The following is a 20,700-nucleotide window of genomic DNA, read 5'->3' as shown; positions in this document are numbered from 1 at the left end:
ATTTTATCATTCTCTGCTTAGACAATATAGTTTGATATCTAAGGGGGAAAGCTTGATTTACTTTAAACACTGTGGACTCTAATGATATGGAAAATATCTTTCAATTTTAATTTGCTGAAGTATAAATTATGTGATGTCCTTGTTTTTGCATATTTCATAGGACATGAATCTTTAAGCTTTATCATTGCCAATATGCAGAAAGAGAATAAATATATAAGTTCATGAATGTAAAAAGAGCTTTTTGAAGTTCCTTATGAATTTATTTGCAACAGAGTAATCCAGGAATAGGTCATCTTTCAAGTAATCATTTCAATGTGCGTTAGTATTTTATCAGAGCCATAAAGAAGAAATAAACCATAGTAAAAAACTCATTACTAAGAAGTCTTGTTTCTTCTTAATGAAATATGTCTGGATAACTGTTTGTCCTACTAATGTCAAGGTTACTTCCCACTAGATTGCCACAGATGAAGATAGTGGAATCCTCTTGTATAAGGGTGACAAAGACCATATCGCCGTAGAGCTCTACCGGGGACGTGTTCGTGCCAGCTATGACACCGGCTCCCACCCAGCTTCTGCCATTTACAGGTGAAGATCTGTCACTTACTGGTAAAGGTGAAAATAATTGCTTAATGCAGAACTGCCTCTCCTCTCTTATTGTGTCATGGGGAGGGGAGGGAATAATTTGGCTACAGCAGACTTTATGATAGGTGTGTTAGAGGCCTGGCAGTAGCAGACAGCATACTCAAGTTGGATAATTAAGGAGAGATTTATAAGAGGACTGTACAAAGATTGGTTGGGACAGTATAGTAATCTGGAGCTAGTAACTAGGTATACTGCTAGTGTCCATGGGCTTGAAAGAGAGAGGGGAGGCAGCAGTTATGGAAATCGATGCTCAGAAAAGGAATTGTGGAGAGGACTGCGTGACAGGAGCTCAGGGAAGGAACCAGGGTTTTAAATACATGATCCCAAAAATCTCCTGTACCCCTGCTTCCCTCTGGCCAAATCAGATGCCAGAAAACAAGGAACCCACTGATCTCAGTAATATAGCTCACACATGAGCCTCCCAGGGCTCAGAACAGGCTGAAGACAGGTGGAGAGTAGCCTTAGAGAAACAGCTGCAGGATACCCAGCACAGGGACAAATTTAAAGTTACTATTCATGCAACACATATTTATCGAGCACCTACTATGCGCCAGGCACTGTTCTAAGCTTTCAGCAACAGAGCTCCTGCCCTTAGGAAGCTTACATGTAATAAGCCAATGGGCAGCTATAAGATGTGTATTATCTGATCATTCTGTTGGAAGTTTTATAATAATATTATGGTATTGATGATATATTGAAGACATGAATGGGGTGGGATTCACGGGGTGGGGTTTTCCTAAAAGTGTGCTTTTTGCATAAGACTAACCTTCAGAGCCCCTCTGTTGCATCTCAACACCAGTCGCCCTGCAGACGTTACCTAGTTGATTTCTTCACATGTACGAATAACTGCTACCATTTAGAGAAAGGTCACAAAGTCATAGGCAGTCCGTTTTTCCAGGCAGATATCTTAAATGAACTGAACTGGCTAATTGCAAGAAAAGAATATTCTCTCATCCTTTTATTCTTGAAAAGATTTTAAGCTTTTAGAGAAGCACTCCCCTGTTACAGATAGCCTTGGTGTTGGCAATATAATAGGAGTGGTTATGACCGGAGTGAACTAAAAGCAAATCTTTGTCAAAACAGGACTAGACTACATCTGCTCAGGTCTCCCTGAATGCTGCCATGTGAAAATGTGGGCCCAGGCTTTGCCAGAACTTGTGATTTTTCAAGAAAAGAAATTTGGCTTTTTTAAATATAAAGTTTTCCCTTCAGTATGGATTCACATTTTTTTTAAATACCATATGTGGCAAACAAAACACGTTTGTAGCCCAAACATGCTGGGTAAAAGTTTGTGGCCATTGATGGAGACATAAAATGGAGATACTGGCCTTTATGATCTTGATATTATACTTATATATTTTCAGTGTGCTTCACATGTTATTTAATCTTTCATAACGGTTCTGGGAAATTGGATGCCCATTGTAGCCATGAATGGAATTCAGTAAGTCCTTTTGGTGGTAAGCTAACCCACTTGGGAATATTTAGAGCATGGAAACAAACACATAATTATTGGTTTCCAAGCAGAATACAATAGTTACTTCATCTCTAAATGGTGATGAATTAGTGCCAGTATTTTAAATGTTGCTAGGCCTTAAATGTTATAGCCTCAATTTGTTTCAGCTCATGAAAAGATTTCAGAATATTGATCTTATGGTTCATTTTTGGTATTTTGTGTGTTTGTTTTGTTTTATGCAATGAAACAGCATAGAACTGTCAGGAATCATAGTGAAAGTCCTTGGAGTTGACTTACTAAAGCTAGTGTTCACATAAAATGTACTTAAAATATTTCTAGATAAGTTGTAAAAACCCAAGTGATTATATCCAAATGAGGATTTACTCTAAAGAGCTTATTTTGAGTTTATGTTCATCACCATTTTTGCCTAACAATAGAGTATACCCTGTAACATCTATAAAAAAGGATAATATCACATCACACAGTTTTTGTTATGAACCAGAAGTAGATGTTTCTGCTTGCAGACCATCTAATGGAGACATCTGTTATAAGGTCCAGAGCAAACATAACTTTTATTTATTTATTGCTTTTTAGTTTATGGCCAACAATCAACAAAACTTAGTGTATTATTTTTATTTTTTTAAAGAAATTTATTTATTTTTGGCTGCGTTGGGTCGTTACTGCACGTGGGCTTTCTCTAGTTGCGGTGAGTGGGGGCTACTCTTCGTTGCGGTGCGCGGGCTTCTCATTGTAGTGGCTTCTATTGTTGCGGAGCACGGGCTCTAGGCACGTGGGCTTCAGTAGTCGTGGCACGTGGGCTCAGTAGTTGTGGTTCGCAGGCTCAGTAGTTGTGGCTCACGGACTTAGTTGCTCCGCGGCATGTGGGATCTTCCCAGAGCAGGGATCAAACCCGTGTCCCCTGCATTGGCAGGCAGATTCTTAATCACTGTGCCACCAGGGAAGTCCCAGTGCATTATTTTTAAGTTAAAGAAAAGAAGCAACAATCACCGAGAATTCAGATAGAGAGATAATTGATTAATTGATTGATGTGGATATAACATATGGATACTATATATATATATATATATGTATATATATAATATATGAATATAGTAGTATTCCAATTGACATTTTTAAATGCTTTTGTGAAATAGAGGCTACTGAGAACATTAAATTATTTCAACACACCAGGAGAATCTAGTTTTTAACAAGTAATAATCATAGTGGCTGAGATGTATGTGCAAATCTAGGCTTAGCAATTACTATATATAAACGTTAGCAAGTTCTTTAATTTTTATGTGTTTCAGAATCCATATCTGTAAATAATAATGTAACACCTGCCCCATCAATTCATTACAAGGATTTAATTCTACACTCAGCTCTGTCCTCATTCCTCACTCACTTTGTCTTAATTCCCGTCTCCCTTCTAGCAATAGAGGAAAATCTTTTTGGTGTCTCTTTCTGGAGTGTAGCAAGAGTTGAAAGTGAATCCTCTCTTCTCATACATTGACACTGGAAGTACATGTTGTTTACAATTTCTATGGAGAGGAATTTGGAAACATCTTTCCCAGTACTGGGAATTTACCCTAAAGTTATACCTGTGACATAGAAATGACATATGCACAAGGTAATTCACTGTGGCAGAGGTTGTAAAAACAAAAGTTAGGAAACAACCCAAATTTCTAACTAAATAACTCCGGGACAGCCACACAATGGAATGTGCTGTTAAAAAGAAAGAGGGAGTGAGAGAGGGAAAGAGGGAACAAGAAAGTTCTCTATCTATGATATTGAAAGATTTCCAAGGTCTATTGCTCAGTATATATTAAAAAAAAAGTAAGGCAGAACAGTGTCAAAGGTGGGTAAATAAGTATATGTGTTTTTATTTCCATGTACTTGCATAAGGAAAAAACTTGGGATAGAGAGGAAAGAGTGGGGCTGAGGCACAACTTGTGTATAAATACCATTTTATATCATTCTGATTTTTGAACCATTTGAATGTCATTACAACTCAATACTAAAATTGAAGTAATAGAAAAGAGCAGGTGCTCTAAAGACAGTCTGCCTTGATTCAAGTCCCAGCTCTGCCATCTATTAACTGTGTGTCTTGGGCAGATTGCATAAGCTCTCTGGTCCTCACCTGGTAAATGGAAATAATAAATCATAGTTCCATCTTTGCAGGATCGTGGTAAGAATGTTATGATTTGATACATGTGGAGTATTTAGAATAAGGCATACCAAATAGTAAGCAGTACTACTAGCTGTTGGGATCATAAATTCAGAATGTCCAAAACTAAGTTCATTTCCTTTGCTTCACCCTGGTGCATTCCTAATTTCATTGAGAGGTATCACCATCTTCTTGGTCATCTTAGGTGAAATGAAGTTACTCTTAACCTTTTTCTTTCACCTTCAATTTGAAGTTTGTCCAAGTCTTAATTCTGCTCTTACTAATTTTCTGGCATTCATCTAAATGCCTCTATCCTTGCTCAGGCCTTATTAGAATATGTACTCTAATGAAAAGTACTACTTCTCCATCATTACAACAAAATCCATCAACAATATTGTTGCCATCAGATTTCCCATAAGTAGCTTAATAAATATTTTGTTTGGTTGAATTAAATTTTCAAATCTTGTTGTGTTTCCACTTTATATAACTTTATTAAAAACGCATCACACTAGGGAATTCCCTGGTTGTCCAGTGGTTAGGACTCAGTGCTTTCACTGCCGAGGGCCTGGGTTCAATCCCTGGTCAGGGAACTAAGATCCCACAAGCCACATGATGTGGCCAAAAAAAATCACACTGATGTTTTTAAAAGGGGATATTTTTACATATCCTTACATCAGAGAATTTGAGTTCAGTTAATTGCATGATTTTATGTTATATAAGATTTACCTTGGTAAAACTTTGTTTCCCAAATTATGCAGTATCTAATGTGCTATTGGAGCATCACATATGGGAGTAATGTCATATATCAGGTGCCTCGTTTCAATTGCCTGGTTAATTTTCAACACTGATGGAAATGGATTTTGTGGGGTTTTTTGGGTTTTTTTTTTTTACATCTTTATTGGAGTATAATTGCTTTACAATGGTGTGTTAGTTTCTGCTTTATAAAAAAATGAATCAGTTATACATATACATATGTTCCCATATCTCTTCCCTCTTGCATCTCCCTCCCTCCCACCCTCCCTATCCCACCCCTCCAGGTGGTCACAAAGCACCGAGCTGATCTCCCTGTGCTATGCGGCTGCTTCCCACTAGCTATCTACCTTACGTTTGGTAGTGTATATATGTCCAGGATTTTGTTTATTTTAGTAAAATGAAATCTGTTAAATTAGGGGAAACTGTCATCCATTATTATTGTGTCTATTGTAGTATATTTTTTGGTTTAAAATGTTTGATCTTATGCCCTACCAGCTCCCAGCTGTTCCAGGTCCCAGCCATTTGAGTGGTCCTGGCTGAGACCCTAGACCCTGGGAACAAAGATGTTCTTTCCCACTGTACCACATCTAAATTTCAGAGCCTCAAAACCAAAAAGAAAAGGAAAAAAAATTAAAAAATAAAATGTTTGACCTTAGATGTCAATTATTGTCTCAAACGAATTGATATGAGAACTATTATTTCATGGAATTATGTTTAGAGGTAGTAGTTAACAAAGATGTGCGTTTAAGAAAACCCAAATGTAGTAATTGTTTATTTTCCAGTAGAACTAAAGTGGCGTGCACATTGTCTCATTTTACTTCTTACATTTGAGAGAAGATCGTGCTTTCCTGTAGCCATGTATACTGCTAACAAGGCCAGGCATACAGGCAGTGGTGTAGACCTAGCACCAGAATCACCTGAAAGGTGTGTTAAAGTACAGAGTACTGGGCTGCACCTCTAGTTTGTGATTCAGATCTCAGATAAGCCCCAAATGTTCATTTCTACAAGTTTCCAGGTGATGCTCTGATCCAGGGACCACAATATGAGAACCATTTATGGAAAAGGAATATTTTGAGCTGTGCTCTGAGAGCTAATGGTGTGCATCACTTCTCACATCCAAGTTCTAAGACCTCTGTTTGATGCGGCCTTGTTGAGAGTAATTTCTGCCATAGTAATCAGCAAATGCTACAAATCCAGACTCATTCTTTTTACAGAGAGCCAGTTGTTAAACGTTTGCCTGAACCCTGCTAAGAGATCTAATCAGCAGACAAAGACAACGTTAGCAGCCCAACAAGTGAATGAATGTAGAATACGGCACACATGCCTAATTGTTACAGTGCTTGGAGAATAGCATAAAGAGGGACGTGGTAGTAGTGCCATGAATGAATGAATGACAGCCCAAACTTGAAGCCAACATCAGCGGTAGTCCCTCAGACAGGCATAGAGTAACACATTATTTTCTCAATTAAGCTGTTCATTGATTGCCCTTCAAAATGACTTTCTTTTCATCTTGATGGGCAGAAACTTTTTTAAAAATCGTTAATGACAATTGTATGCTTCTTTCTTTAGGTTCAAATTAATGTCATTTTCCAAACCAGATAGTTTCTTTGGAAACATAGTCGACTACTATTTAAAAATTAAGAAATCAGGTGCACACGTTACAAAGGTACAGTACTGTACCATGCCTTCCTCAGTTTCAGTATTCAGGGAACCTGCACAACTTCAGGGGACTTTCCCCCGCAGACTGTTAGGTTGGTTGGCTATACAGTCTCTGGGTTATGCAACTTACAAGCTTATGTTAGGGAAAAAAAAAAAAAAAAAGAATTAGTCTCATTGGAAAGACAGACCGTTTCCATGATAAACACTCAGCCATTCTTGACTATGCTGTATGAGAAGGCACCACTTTTTATCAGCTTCACGACTTTGAGCAATTTACCTCACTCTTTATGCTTCCATTTCACGGGGAGACTTGGAAGCAACTAATGTAAAGTGCCTAGTCGAGTACTAGGCATAGAGTATAATAATTGGTAATGCTGGGGTTTAAGGAGACTCTTCATGCTTGGATACCCAGATACTGAAGAATAAATACCCAAGTGCAAATACTGTTGCCCTACATGTGACTCTTACCAGATGTTCAAATGTGAAGTCTCTTTCTATTTTAGTGCATTTTTATTTAAATTACATACATAAGGTCCCCAACTTACAATGTTTCCACTTACGATTTTTCAACGTTATGATGGTACAAAAGCAATATGCGTTCAGTAGAAACTATACTTAGAATTTTGAATTTTGATTTTTTTTCCCGGGCTAGCTATATGCAGTAGGACGCTCTCTCATGATGCTGGGCAGTAGTAGCCACAGGTCCCAGTCAGCCACATGATCACAAGGGTAAGCAGCCCATACACTTACAACCATTTTGCACCCAGACAACCATTCTGCTTTTCACTTTCCGTCCAGTATTCAATAAATTACATGAGATAGTCAACACTTTGTTATAGAATAGGCTTTGTGTTAGATGATTTTGGCAAACTGTAAGCCAGTGTAAGTGTTCTGAGCATGCTTAAGGCAGGCTAGGCAAAGCTATTATGTTCAGTAGATTAAGTGTATTAAGTGCATTTCTTTTAAGTGCATTTTTGACTTACCATATTTTCAATTTACAATGGGTTAATTGGAACTTAAGCCCATGGTAAGTTCAGGAAGATCTGTAATTTGCTTCAAAATACAACTTTACTTGATAAATTATTTTATAAAACGTTCTTCTGAAAACTCTTATGCTAATACATAAATACCTTTAATCCCACTTGGCTTCCCATTCCTTCCACTCAAAGAAGTGGGCAGGGAAATTTTTTATTAGCCTCCACACTTCACAAATGAAGCATCTTTAGACCAGACATATCAAAATGAGGTGGCCAGTTGAATTTGTCTAGTTTTTTATTCCTATTCTATTGCACAGAATATGCCAACGAATACTTGGCAAAAAAGCAGGAGTTCACATAAGCAAAGTGAACTATTTATCTTTACTCCACTGAAATACCTTAAGATTTACAATTGAGATAGAAATATAACAATATCATTGTTAATGAGTCCTGAAGACATAAAGACAATCAAAGACAATTTAGAGCCACTCTTCTTTTAAGCCTCAAGTTTTTAAACTCTTTTTCTATAGCAAACCAAGAGACAATTGAGTAACGGCTTTGTTTTCACACATCCATTTAGAAATCCAAGAAAACAAAATCTCAAGTAATAGATGAGTGTAGTAAAACTGAATTACATAATAAAGGTAGTAAATGCAATTTATCTTCCTAGTGGAAAGGCTCACTGTTAAGTGGTTCACTTGCGACTTTTGTGAGTCATGGAGTATATAGTTCCCTAGGGAGTAGTGAGTGTTTGTCAGTACTTGTCAGGACCCAGAAGGATGTTACACATTGCAGGTGGATAGGTAGGAGATGACCGTGATAGACTGTAAAATCGATGATGTCTTAGTTTTATTCTGCAACAACTGGTGTGTCAATCACTGCTTTTATTTTGAAAGGGTATATAAACAAAGGACTCCTGGGCATCCCCCAGATCTCTGGCTTTAGGAGACAGCATGAAACACCAATTTAGAATACTCTTAGCTCTGCCATATTCTCTTCAGGCCCCATACACACAATACCATCTTAAAACCAAAGAATCTAAAAATATTAATTTCACAATACTTATCTGTTAAAAGCCTGGGCAAAGCCTCACTTAATTCTGAGAAATATAAACCGAATTAAGCTCAGTGGTAACTCTTACCAAGTTCTGGAATCATCAGATTAGACATTGAAAGCTTTTGGGAGGAGAAAAGTGTAGTCAGTCTGAACGTCACTTATAATTGGGAAAAGAGAAGCCAAAAACAAGTTTCAAATCTGTATATCTCATATGCGTTCAATGATTTTTAGTAAATGTACCAAGTTGTGCAACCATCATATAAGATTTTTTTCCATAGAACTTTATTCCTGGGCTGTTTGGGAGAGAAATCATCTATTAAAGGCTGGCTACTGGTGAGAACAAACACATGCCATTTGTACAGTACTAGATACTCTTCAGGTTTTTTATTTGAAAAGTGATGGTTAGGGCTTCCCTGCTGGTGCAGTGGTTGAGAGTCCGCCTGCCGATGCAGGAGACACGGGTTCGTGCCCCGGTCTGGGAGGATCCCACATGCTGCGGAGCGGCTGGGCCCGTGAGCCGTGGCCGCTGAGCCTGCGCGTCCGGAGCCTGTGCTCCACAACGGGAGAGGCCGGTGTACCGTAAAAAAAAAAAAAAAAAAGTGATGGTAATAGTTAAAAGCACGTACTCTAGAACCAGACAACCTGGCTTCAAATCTGTTTAGCCACTGGCTGTGCCATCTTGGGTACCCTAAGTACCCAAATTTAGAGTTGTGAGTCTTAAATGAGTTAATGCATGTGAAGTTGCCCTATAGTAGGTGCTGTGCAATTCTTTGATCTTATTACTTGCATTTCCCTAGTGAGAAAAAGAAAGCAGAGAAAAATTACCTGAAGTCACAGTAACTCAGTGTCACACATCTAACAGGAGCTAGGATAAGCTGAGCAAGACTTACCTCCCAACATTATCTTTCAGGATATCACCACTGAAAATTCCAAATTTTTTAATAAAATGCATCTTTTGGATGTCCTGTCCTAAGTATGCCTGGAGGATCTTGACTATCTATAACTGTAATCCAACTAGTATTACTAAATAAACTCTATATGTTATTCTTTTTTTTTTTTTTTTTTGCAGTACGCGGGCCTCTCACTGTTGTGGCCTCTCCCGTTGCGGAGCACAGGCTCCGGACGCACAGGCTCAGCGGCCATGGCTCACGGGCCCAGCCACTCTGTGGCATGTGGGATCTTCCCAGACTGGGGCACGAACTCGTGTTCGCTGCATCGGCAGGCAGACTCTCAACCACTGCGCCACCAGGGAAGCCCTATATGTTATTCTTAATACAACTCCCCTATCTTTAATTTACTTAACATACATTTATTGATCATCTACTATTTATCAGACACTACTGGATACATTAAGGAAGAAATAAATAATACAGGGACCCTGATTTAAAGGAGCTTACAATTAGTGGGAGTTAAAGACATGTACTCAGGAAACAAAAAAAATAGGAAGAAAGAAAGAAAGAAAAAAGAAAAGAAAGGAATAAAGGAGTAGGAAGTAAAATGAGTTAATAATGAAGCTACCTACCTCCAACTTCCCAGCTGAAACACTGCTTTAGAGTGTGCAGAACTTTAAAGGTATTAAACCTTTCAGTTACACTGCACCAAACATCATCAACAATGACATGCCTAGATCAATTTCCTAAGACTGATGTGTGACCAAGAACCAGTTCCCTAGTACAAATGAGTCTTTTTCTTTGCAACTGTAAAGGGAAAAGGGGGGCCCATTATTAATATTTATAAATTAAATAAGGTCATTGTTCACAGAGCATTCATATAAAACCACTTAAAGAGTTGTATACGATGACAAAGGAAAAAGCAATTGACTACCACCTTCTCTATGTATATCTTTATATTAATGTTTTACTTAAAACTTCTAATAATTTGGATATGTCCCCAAAGAAGTTATTATATTTCTGCCGGTCTTTAGCATTATCTTACAATTAATATTAAAAATAAAGCCTGACTAATTTCTTCTTGAAGAAGATTCTGAAGTAGTATTGGATTATTTATATGATGACAGTGGTAGTGGTGGTAATGATGATGACGGTGATGATACTAATATCTAGTGTTTAACTTTGCACTTTCTATAGGCTAGATGTTTTGTTCTGCATTTAAAAAAATCATTTCATAGGGATAGACCTCAAATTAACCATAGGAGGGGGGAATATTTGTTAGCATTTACTGAAGAGAAGATTAGCAATTAGCAATTAAGTTACTTATCTAAGGTCAAACATTTAATAAATGCAAGACCAGCATTCAAATCCAGGCTTATCTGATTCTAAAATATGTATGTTTAACCAGTAGTTGGTATTATTTAAGACCACTAACATCTGGTAGGCAACTTTATTTAGAAAGTATTTTCCTTGTATATTGTTTCCTCTGTTGATTTTAGTGGTATCAAGTGTTGGGATAATTAAATGTGTAAAACGCAAAAATATTGATTGGCACATCTAACATTTATTTTTTTAAAGATGATATCTGAAACAGGTTAGTAAAAATTCCTGCACACGTGGACACTTTTAACTACTTAACACCAGAGAACTTCAGATGTTTTCACAACTCTGCAGAATGGTTTATATTGTTGTCAAATCACAAAAACATTTTATTCCATGTCGGCAAACAATGGAATAAGATTAGACTCCTGTGGTGAGAACCATGAAGAAATATCTATACATTTTTCTGTTATTTTCCAGGCTTGACGTATTTGCAAATTTAAATATCAGTGCCTGGAAATTTAAGCAATCTTCTTGCATAGGGACTATTAGGTATTCACGATCTTCCTTATAGTATGTTCCCATATTTCCCTTTTTGAGCCCTTTTTCCAATCTTTCGAGTCAACATCTCTGTATATTAGTTCTTTAATATTCACTATTGATCCTGTTTTCTTTGTTGCTCCTGTTTCAATTTGTCCTGTTTGCATCTTTGCCTGATGTAACACTTGTGTTAGGTTGACAGACACCCTTTAAAACCTTATAGCACCTACCTGCTAATTGCACCCAACTTCATTTTCAATTGTCATTTTCTGTTTACCTGTTTCTTAATCTCTTTGTTTTTGTCCATTTTATGAATTTCCATAAGCCCTCTCAAATTGTTAAGAAGGCGGATGTAATGATTGTTGGACCTGTCCCTTTAAAGTCATAGAAGAGAAATTGAAGAATCATTGTCATCACTAGACTCCCTAGACATGACTATGTTAAGCATTCTATTTAATCCATTATTCCCACCTCTCCACTGAGCGTAATCATCTTCACAGTAATATCATTTGATGGACATCCTTCTGAAAAATGCAAAGAAAATGAGAGTATATTATCAATTAACAAATTTCAAAAAGTGCAGTGATCCTGCCAAGTTGGTTCTTCCTGCATTTATGTGTATGTTTGATTCTAATAAGTATTACTGTGTAGTGCTTAAGAGTGCAGAGACCAATGATCCCCTAAGATCAATGTCTAAAAAGTATATTTGGCACAGGTATCAGTTAGTTGTCTTTTGAATGCAATTTGGAGTAACAGTATCTGAACAAATGAAACTTTAGTGACATTTAAAATCAAATGCATCAATTATGCTTTGGAATTTCTACATACTGGGAGAATGTGATTGGATAATGATAAAATGTATTCATTTCCACTTCTCCCAATGGGAAAACAAACTTATTTTGTATTTTGTATTACCCAAGAAATAAAAAATGATTATATCTCCTTGAAAATATCTTTTATTTTAAAATCAACTACTGGCCTTTATCTTTATTAATGTTAAACAGGAGTATCTTTTCCCAAAAAGAGCTTATTGGAGTTTGAATTGTAACTCCTTTTCTTTAATAAATATAAAATTGGAGGATCAGTTATCTTTTTTTTTTAATAGCGTGGAGACGATCAATGATGGAAATTTTCACATTGTGGAACTACTCGCCCTGGATCAAAGTCTCTCCCTCTCTGTGGATGGAGGGAGCCCCAAAATCATCACCAACTTGTCAAAGCAGTCCACTTTGAATTTTGACTCCCCACTCTATGTCGGAGGTAAGCGCTTTTCCAAATTCCGTGGGTTCCCAAACCCTGTGATGCTCATCACAGACTGATCCTGAAGTTGTTGATGTCTGGTGCCATAGTCATTGATCAGTCATTGAAAGATGGACAGCAAGGATAGAAGAGAAAGAGCCCTAAATGCGTGATAAGAGACCATGTTGTAACCCTGGCTCTGGGTCTAACAAAATGTGTGGTTGGAGTGGAGAAGGACATTCATGTTTCTTTTGTGTCTGTCACATACTAGGTGATTTAAACATCATATAATCTAATCTTACTGTTCTGGTGTATAGGAAAAAGAAAGCTGGTTAGAGGTCAAATACAGACAATGAAGAAGATGGGGAGTCAAGTGTGATGTAAACTGAGGAGCGCATGACCCACCCCAGCACTGTTAAGGAGGCGAACACTACCAGCTTCAGTTAAATGTCGCTATGCTGGAATGCCTCTACTGTCAGCGGCGAACTCATGTACAGGATAGGATAATTATTAATGAAATCAAATGAATGAATGAACAAATTAAACATACAACTTGTATTGGGGCAGCAGGAAGTACTTCTCTTTAGCTAAGACCTTACGGTGAATGGACAAGGGAGACGGTCAGAAAGGTGGATTAGGGCCTGGAATGACAGAGTGAAGACTCGACTTTATTTTTAAGCTGCATGAAGGTAGATGAGTAAATAGATGAGGGATAGAGTCTGAGCAAACTTCTGAAGGAACTCCGAGGAGAAGAACTGTGATGGAGAGAGCTTGTACTTTTACCTCTAGCTGGAGGAGTAAATATATACTGGAGACAGAATTTCAACTTTCAGGCAAAGGACCAAGAAAGCATATGATTTTGAATTGAGTTGCACTGAATTAAATTACATTGAATTGACTGATAAAATTAACTCATTTTACAGATAAATAAGCTAAAGTTTCTGAACAGGTCAATGTAACCAATTTCTTCACCATGACAGGTATTTCATGAACTTCACATCATTATTTTCACAGTAACGACCTTGGGATGCTGCATAAGTTTCTTAACCCCTCAAAGCCTTCCCTAAAAGCATTTTGGGAAATTTCCTGAAATTCCAGAGCACTTCTGTTTTTAATAATTTCAGCAGTAGAAAATCTGAACACTGATAGACTTTTGATTTTTTTTAAAGCAGTTAAAAGTCTTTGGTTCATTTCTGTAAATATTTATTGAGCACCTCCCATAAGCTGAGAACTAAATTAATAGGTGCATGAAGAATACAAAACTGAAAAAGAAATATCCCTTCTGTGCCAGGGGAGTGGGGAAGGCAGTCACATCTTCATGAAACCATAATACATTTGTAATAAAAGTATCTCATATTAAGTCGGTGCAGCAAGTTGACTGATCTATTTGCTTCCTGGGAATCACACTGTGGGACTCATTAACAGGCAAAGGCCGTCCATTCTTGCCTGCATTACCATGAACGGCAGTTGCTTTGGCATGGGTGAAGTCACAGATGTTACCTGTGGTTGGAGAGAAAAGAAATTATATTTACTAAGCACATGCTGTGTGCTCAATGCAATGCTGCTTTTACAGTCTTAACCCTCAGAGACTTTAGGAAGTAGGTATGATTTTTTGTTTTATAATCCCTAAGGGACTTCATGGAATATGTCCAAGTTGATAGAGACCTCGTTTGAGTTCAGGTCTGTCTAACCGCAAAGCCACCTGCATTGCCACTCATCTTCTTAACATGGAGCAGAAAAGGAAGCAGTCTAAGTTCTGTGGCTTTTCATTTATTTCTGGACTTGTCCTTCACTTGATTTTATTATGTTTTCATTAGAAATCATTTCATTAAATCTTTTAAGACCCCTTTAGAATGTGGAGAAAATAATAAGTACAGAATGGGAGTGCTTGGGCCAGAACATTTTTACAAAAAGGGGAAAAAAATGTTTTAAATTAGTACTGAGAAGTGCTAATCCTTCTAAGGGTAGAGGGCCTGGAAGAATCCAGATGGTGCCTCTTTCCACTTCCAACCAGCCTCACTGCCAGAGAACACACTGGGCTCATTTCCTTCCCACTCAGGGTAATGCGGATTTTAAAAATACAATGCAGTCCTAAGACTGCAGCCCTGAATTCTTTATGGTAAAGGCAGGAGAACCTGAATTAGCAAAGGAGAGCAAGGTAAACAAGCTCTCCTTTTTCTCAAAGTCTGCAAACAGGAACACTCCCCAAGGAAGATGGCCCAAAGGTGATGCATTCCATGCCTTAGGCCCTTGCAGGAGTATTTTCTAGCAAAACAGGGAGGCAGGTTTCCCTACCTTTGGGTTTTCAACTACCCATGATATAGGCTTTACTTGATGCAAAGCAATGTAATCTTTATGTTTTTCTGTATAATTGTCCAACCAGAACATACAATACTTAAAGGGGTTTTTTTTTTAAAAAGTAAAGACCTGCACATAGAGACCCCTCTGTGCATCACAAATCTTCTCCTAATGCCCCCATTGTATAGAAGACATCAGTGTTGACACTTGGTCTGTTTATTGTCATTTTGAAATATGTAGAGCTAAAAACCGTCCACTAAGTTACCTATTGTTTGATAGATTGAATTCCAGCTATGGTCCATGGCATAGAGGAAAGGCTAAAGGAAAACAAACATGGATCTACTTCTGTTTTTCAGTTAAGACTTAGTTCCCTGGTCAGAAGTCTACCAAGCACCTGAAAAGGTTGAGTTAAGATAGTTCTTGACTTCATGATATCCTACTGAAAGTAACTATATGTGTGATGTATCAACATTTTCATTTAAAAATTACTACAATCAAAGCTAGACCTTTATCATTGTTAGTTTGGGAATAGAAGGAACACATTTGCTAATTGCTTCTCCCTGCTGTGGAACTTCATGGGTCTGTAGTTAGTCTTGACATGTGCACATATGTGTGTTGCGTGACTAATTGAAAATAGTCTTGGAAGAAGTTCTTTTTTAACCTCTGAAGAAAGGACCATAAATGTGTGGACATTAAAGTCCACATGTTTGGGCTTCCTTGGTGGTGCAGTGGTTGAGAGTCCACCTGCCGATGCAGGGGACACGGGTTCATGCCCCGGTCTGGGAAGATCCCACATGCCGTGGAGCGGCTGGGCCCGTGAGCCATGGCCGCTGAGCTTGCGCATCCAGAGCCTGTGCTCCGCAATGGGAGAGGCCACAAAAAAAAAGTCCACATGTTTTGGATGGATGGATATGACTATGTAGAAGAACTTACCCCCAAACAAGGAATTCCCAGTCACTAGTCCTCTCCTGGAAATGGAACATTCCATCCTTTTGACCCCACTCTACAAAGCAACCCAGTTCCCAAGGCCAGACACACACAGACTAAAAACTTGAACTCATGACCTTCAAATCCTAGACACTAATTCAGTACCTGTCAAAATGTGACCAGGACCACCTGCACCAGAGTCACCTGAGCTTGCATGTTTACATTGCGATTTCTATGCCCACACCTTCATTCTTGGTTAGAATCTCAGGTGAGGGGAGATGGGGGCCTGGGAAGCTGCCTTCTCAACAGCGCCCCTCTGGTGGCTCTTATGTATGACGGGCTTGGAAACAACTGGTCTGGTCCATCCACTCATGTTACAGATGAGAAAACTAAGCACCAGAGAGGGGAAATGACTGGCCCAAGTGCACACAGGCCAAAAATACAGACTTTGACCTCTAGCCTAGTGGTTTTGTATAAGCGACTATCTGACTTTGGTGCCTGCTAGACCTCGAATGGAGGTCCTTCGAATGGGAAAGGAGATGCTGCCACAAGGCAGCACCCAGAGAGTAGAGTACTGTGGCTCGTGGTCTTTATAACCAACAAACCCTCTAGAGAGTGACAGCCCTGGTCTTTTCCAGCCTCGACCCTCCAACCAGTAGCTCAGAGTCCAGGTGTAGGGATGGTGTGAGCACTGGGGGGAAGGTCAGCTGCTCTAAAGGCCTTGGCTCCCTCCCCTCCCCCGCAGCAACCTGGATGGTTGCCTCGTGTAGGATCCCATCCAGGAACTATTTCAGGGTCTGGCTTAGGCCATGGAAAGATTCCTCAGTTTTGCCAGATAAGGGTTACCAGATGACCGTCACTGGTGGAATATATATATATATATATACATATATATATATATATATATATATGTATATATATATATATATATATACACACAAAGATTGCGAATTCTGGTTTTGGAGGAATTTCTTTTATAGTCCTGATTTCTTGGAATATGAAGGTTTCACTCTCAATTAGCAAGGGGAAAAAAAGGATGTGAATGAAGTGCTGTCCTGATTGGAAGCAGGGTGAGTTTTTCAGACACTGACATCCTCGGCTGAGTTTGGGACATTGCCAGTGGTGAGCTGGACTAGCTGCCAGCTTAGAATTTGGCAGGACTGGGGTGAATGGTCCCTGTGAACCCCAGCGCTGCTCTCACTCTCTGAAAATCAGGGGACTGAACCATGACCTGAGATTGGGGAAGTTTGTGTCATCGGCTTAATTCTAACCCAGTCTTACTGGTGACACCGAGCATGTCGCCGAGCTCTCTGGGCCCTGGGCCCTCTTCATCTTTCAAGGGCAGGATTGGTCAGGGAATCAGTCTGGCTCTAGGCTTCTGGGCTGTGTGTCCAGGTTAGGGGGTGGGTGTGGAGGTAGAAGGGAGTACGAATCCCTCCCCCATTCCCAACCTTGCTTTTAAATACAGTGGCCCTGATTTTAGGTTTTATAGATTCATGCCTCCATATAAGGGTTTTTTTATTTAAAAAAACAAAAACCAAAAACAAAACAGATGTTAGAAACTAAGGATTGACCGCCAATGAACTAGGTTCTTTATTCTAGTTGTGCATTAGAATTGCCTGGAGCATCTTCCAAAAAAACAAAAATGAAGAAACACACATCCCTTCTCCCTCCCCCACTCCACCCAGTTAATCTGATCAAATCCGTCTGGGCTGAGGTCCCAAGCATCAGTATTTCTTCAAAGATCCAATGTGATTCTGATGTGCAGCCAGTTGAGAAGCGCAGGACGGGATGCTTGTGCTGCCTGGTTCTCCTGAAGAAGAGTCACGCAGACTCCTGCCCCGCTGGAAGAGCTAAGAGGGTCCGGGTGGCCACTGGCTGGGGAGCCGCAGAAGGGCGTGACCTCTGACTTGGTGCTCCCCCGCAGGCATGCCCGGGAAGAACAACGTGGCCGCAGCTCTGCGCCAGGCCCCCGGGCAGAACGGCACAAGCTTCCACGGCTGCATCCGGAACCTTTACATCAACAGCGAGCTGCAGGACTTCCGGAAGGTGCCCATGCAGACCGGCATCCTGCCCGGCTGTGAGCCGTGCCACAAGAAGGTGTGTGCCCACGGCACGTGCCAGCCTAGCACCCAGTCCGGCTTCACCTGCGAGTGCCAGGAAGGATGGACGGGGCCCCTCTGTGACCAGAGGACCAATGACCCCTGTCTTGGAAATAAGTGAGTCTGGGCTGCTTGGTAGTTAAACCCACACACTCCAACCTTCAAAGCAAAACCCCAGAGAGGAAAGAAGGAAAGGGGGAGGGGGAAGGGAGAGAAAGAAGTCTGTTCATTAGCATTGTCTCCCTTATATTCCATCCATCATCCTCCCTCCTCCATTCTTATCCTCTCTGCCTGACCCATTTCCATCTCTGCGGTCCTCCACTGTAGATGCGTCCATGGCACCTGTCTGCCCATCAACGCGTTCTCCTACAGCTGCAAGTGCCTGGAGGGCCATGGGGGCGTCCTCTGTGATGAAGAGGAGGATCTGTTTAACCCCTGCCAGGCGATCAAGTGTAAGCATGGGAAATGCAGGCTCTCAGGACTGGGACAGCCCTACTGTGAATGCAGCAGTGGATACACTGGGGACAGCTGTGATCGAGGTAAGCCAACACAGGTGGGCACCGACCTCTATCTTGGCAAAGCAAGAGGGGCCCCCATCTTTGAACAGAGAGAGAGAGAAAGGAAGACACACAGAGGGGAGTGATATGAGGAACGCCAGGTCTTTGCACTATTTGTAGTTGCTGCTGTTGATTTACTTAACAGTGTTACAGGAAGGCACAGATGTGAAATGTCCTAAACCTCTGTTGCAAGATATTATACACCCTTCACAAGTCTTCTCACACTTGATTTGCTATGAAATACTACTTTTCCCTTAGGTGGGAGCATATTTACTTTCCTTCTTTCCTACCTTTACCTGCTGTTCTCATCTGTACAGATTACTGATTCATCTTCTGGCACAGAGAATACGGTACTAATAATTCTGCTCTAGTTTTAGGACAAAATCGCCTTTGACCTTAGAATCAACTGATTTATCACAGTAAATTATGCAGGTGAGAGGGATGGAAACAGGCTGACATCTCAGCCCACCTGTTTCCTTCTCCTGTGTCTGCGTGATCAGAATGTGCTTTGCCTCCAGCTGGCAGGGATTTTGTTGTGTGTATCGGAGGGATGAGACGAGAGGAACGTGCCCATGGAGGCTTTTAGCAGATGTCTCTTTTTGAACTAGTTCATACTTGGGTAATTTATGAAGTTAGTGGAATGTTACTTGTATTAAGTAACAGATTGAACGATATTAAACTCCAGGTCTAATAAATTAAATTGCGTACTCTCTGAAACGGTGCCCTCGGTAAACAAAACCAGCTGTTAGTAGTGTAAAAACAGAAGATGTATATTTTTGCTATAAAAGAAAAGATTTAGGAATCCAATTTTCTTGTCAGCCCGAAAGCATAGTATTTACAGTCCACATATAAAGTATTCACTTTGCTCAAAATAAAGGCCGAAAAGAAGTGTTTTTCAAAGAACTGAAGGCTGTGCCACCGGGCTGTAATATGGAATAGCATAACGCTGAAAATAGCCGTTACAAACAGGAAGCGAAAGCAGTGTCTCCTGAACTGAGTTGTAGATTCATGGCCACTTCGCACGACTGACAGCGACTGCCCTTATACTGCTTGTGCTTTTTGTTCTTTTCTAGAAATCTCTTGTCGAGGGGAACGGATAAGAGATTATTACCAAAAGCAGCAGGGCTATGCCGCTTGCCAAACAACTAAGAAGGTCTCCCGGTTGGAATGCAGAGGGGGGTGTGCAGGCGGGCAGTGCTGCGGACCTCTGAGGAGCAAGCGACGGAAATACACTTTCGAATGCACTGATGGGTCATCGTTTGTGGACGAGGTTGAGAAGGTGGTGAAGTGTGGCTGTACCCACTGCGCCTCCTAAACCACGTCCCTGGCAGCTTTGGTCTTTGGAAAATGTTGTATACTTCTTGACCCTGTTGGACTCACGAATGCTTCATAGTGGAAATAATTGAAATATATTGTAAAATACAGAACAGACTTATTTTTATTATGAGAATGAAGACTTTTTTTCTGCATTTAGAAAAAAAAAAAAGAAATGCTTGAACTAAAGCTTCCCCAACACTGGAGAAGTATAAAGAATGATACACCTGAAGGCATTAGAGCAATGATGGAAACCATGGTAACTTGGATTCATCTTCGTAACTTGCTGGAGACCAGCAGAAGCACATACCCAGGGGAGAGACGAGGTTCTCTCTGCTGATGTGAAGTTGCCCAGAGCATAATCTCCTGTGCCCTGGTTTGCATCTACGCAGTTCATGAGGACAGACCAAGCACATGTGTGTGAGTGAGGGTGCAAGGCAGATGAATGGAACTCCAGCATTCACAGCCAGAATGAACGGATGAGAAATATTTTGTGCAGAACATAAAGTATCCTGAAGACCTGGGTTCCATTCATCAGAGGAGACGAGAGTGCTAAAATAAATTTTATCTTCTTTTTAAACGTCAGCATGTTAGCAGGAGAAGCACACAAAAGTGTTTATCTACCGTTTTCCAGTATTAATTTTTTGTAATATAAATGACAAAGGAGATGATAAAGAACCAATAGATTATTGATAAATAAATTAGTAATAATATGAATTTTTGTTTCTATGAGTTCTAAACAGCCCTATACAGTATTCGGTTTCAATGAGAAATATTTATTGTATCAAAGTACATTGTACTTAACATTC

General features: G+C 39.8%; 1 protein-coding gene across 2 annotated transcripts in view; it reads left to right on the top strand.

Moving 5' to 3' along the window:
• SLIT2 (slit guidance ligand 2) overlaps nt 1-20,067 on the top strand; it is a 386,109-nt gene extending 366,042 nt beyond the window's left edge. For both annotated transcript variants that reach the window (XM_012531743.3, XM_012531741.3), the window contains 5 exons: nt 455-585; nt 12,560-12,714; nt 17,846-18,137; nt 18,348-18,559; nt 19,651-20,067. In XM_012531743.3, coding sequence (XP_012387197.1) covers nt 455-585; nt 12,560-12,714; nt 17,846-18,137; nt 18,348-18,559; nt 19,651-19,892 — 1,032 coding nt within the window. In that variant the 3' untranslated portion in view covers nt 19,893-20,067. The remainder of the gene's footprint in view (nt 1-454; nt 586-12,559; nt 12,715-17,845; nt 18,138-18,347; nt 18,560-19,650) is intronic.
• The last annotated feature ends 633 nt before the right edge of the window (nt 20,068-20,700 follow it).

This window comes from Orcinus orca, chromosome 4, assembly GCF_937001465.1.
Source record: "Orcinus orca chromosome 4, mOrcOrc1.1, whole genome shotgun sequence".
NCBI classification, from domain to species: domain Eukaryota; kingdom Metazoa; phylum Chordata; class Mammalia; order Artiodactyla; family Delphinidae; genus Orcinus; species Orcinus orca.
The sequence above is the reverse complement of the archived record's forward strand: the minus strand, read 5'-3'. Positions and strand labels throughout refer to the sequence as shown.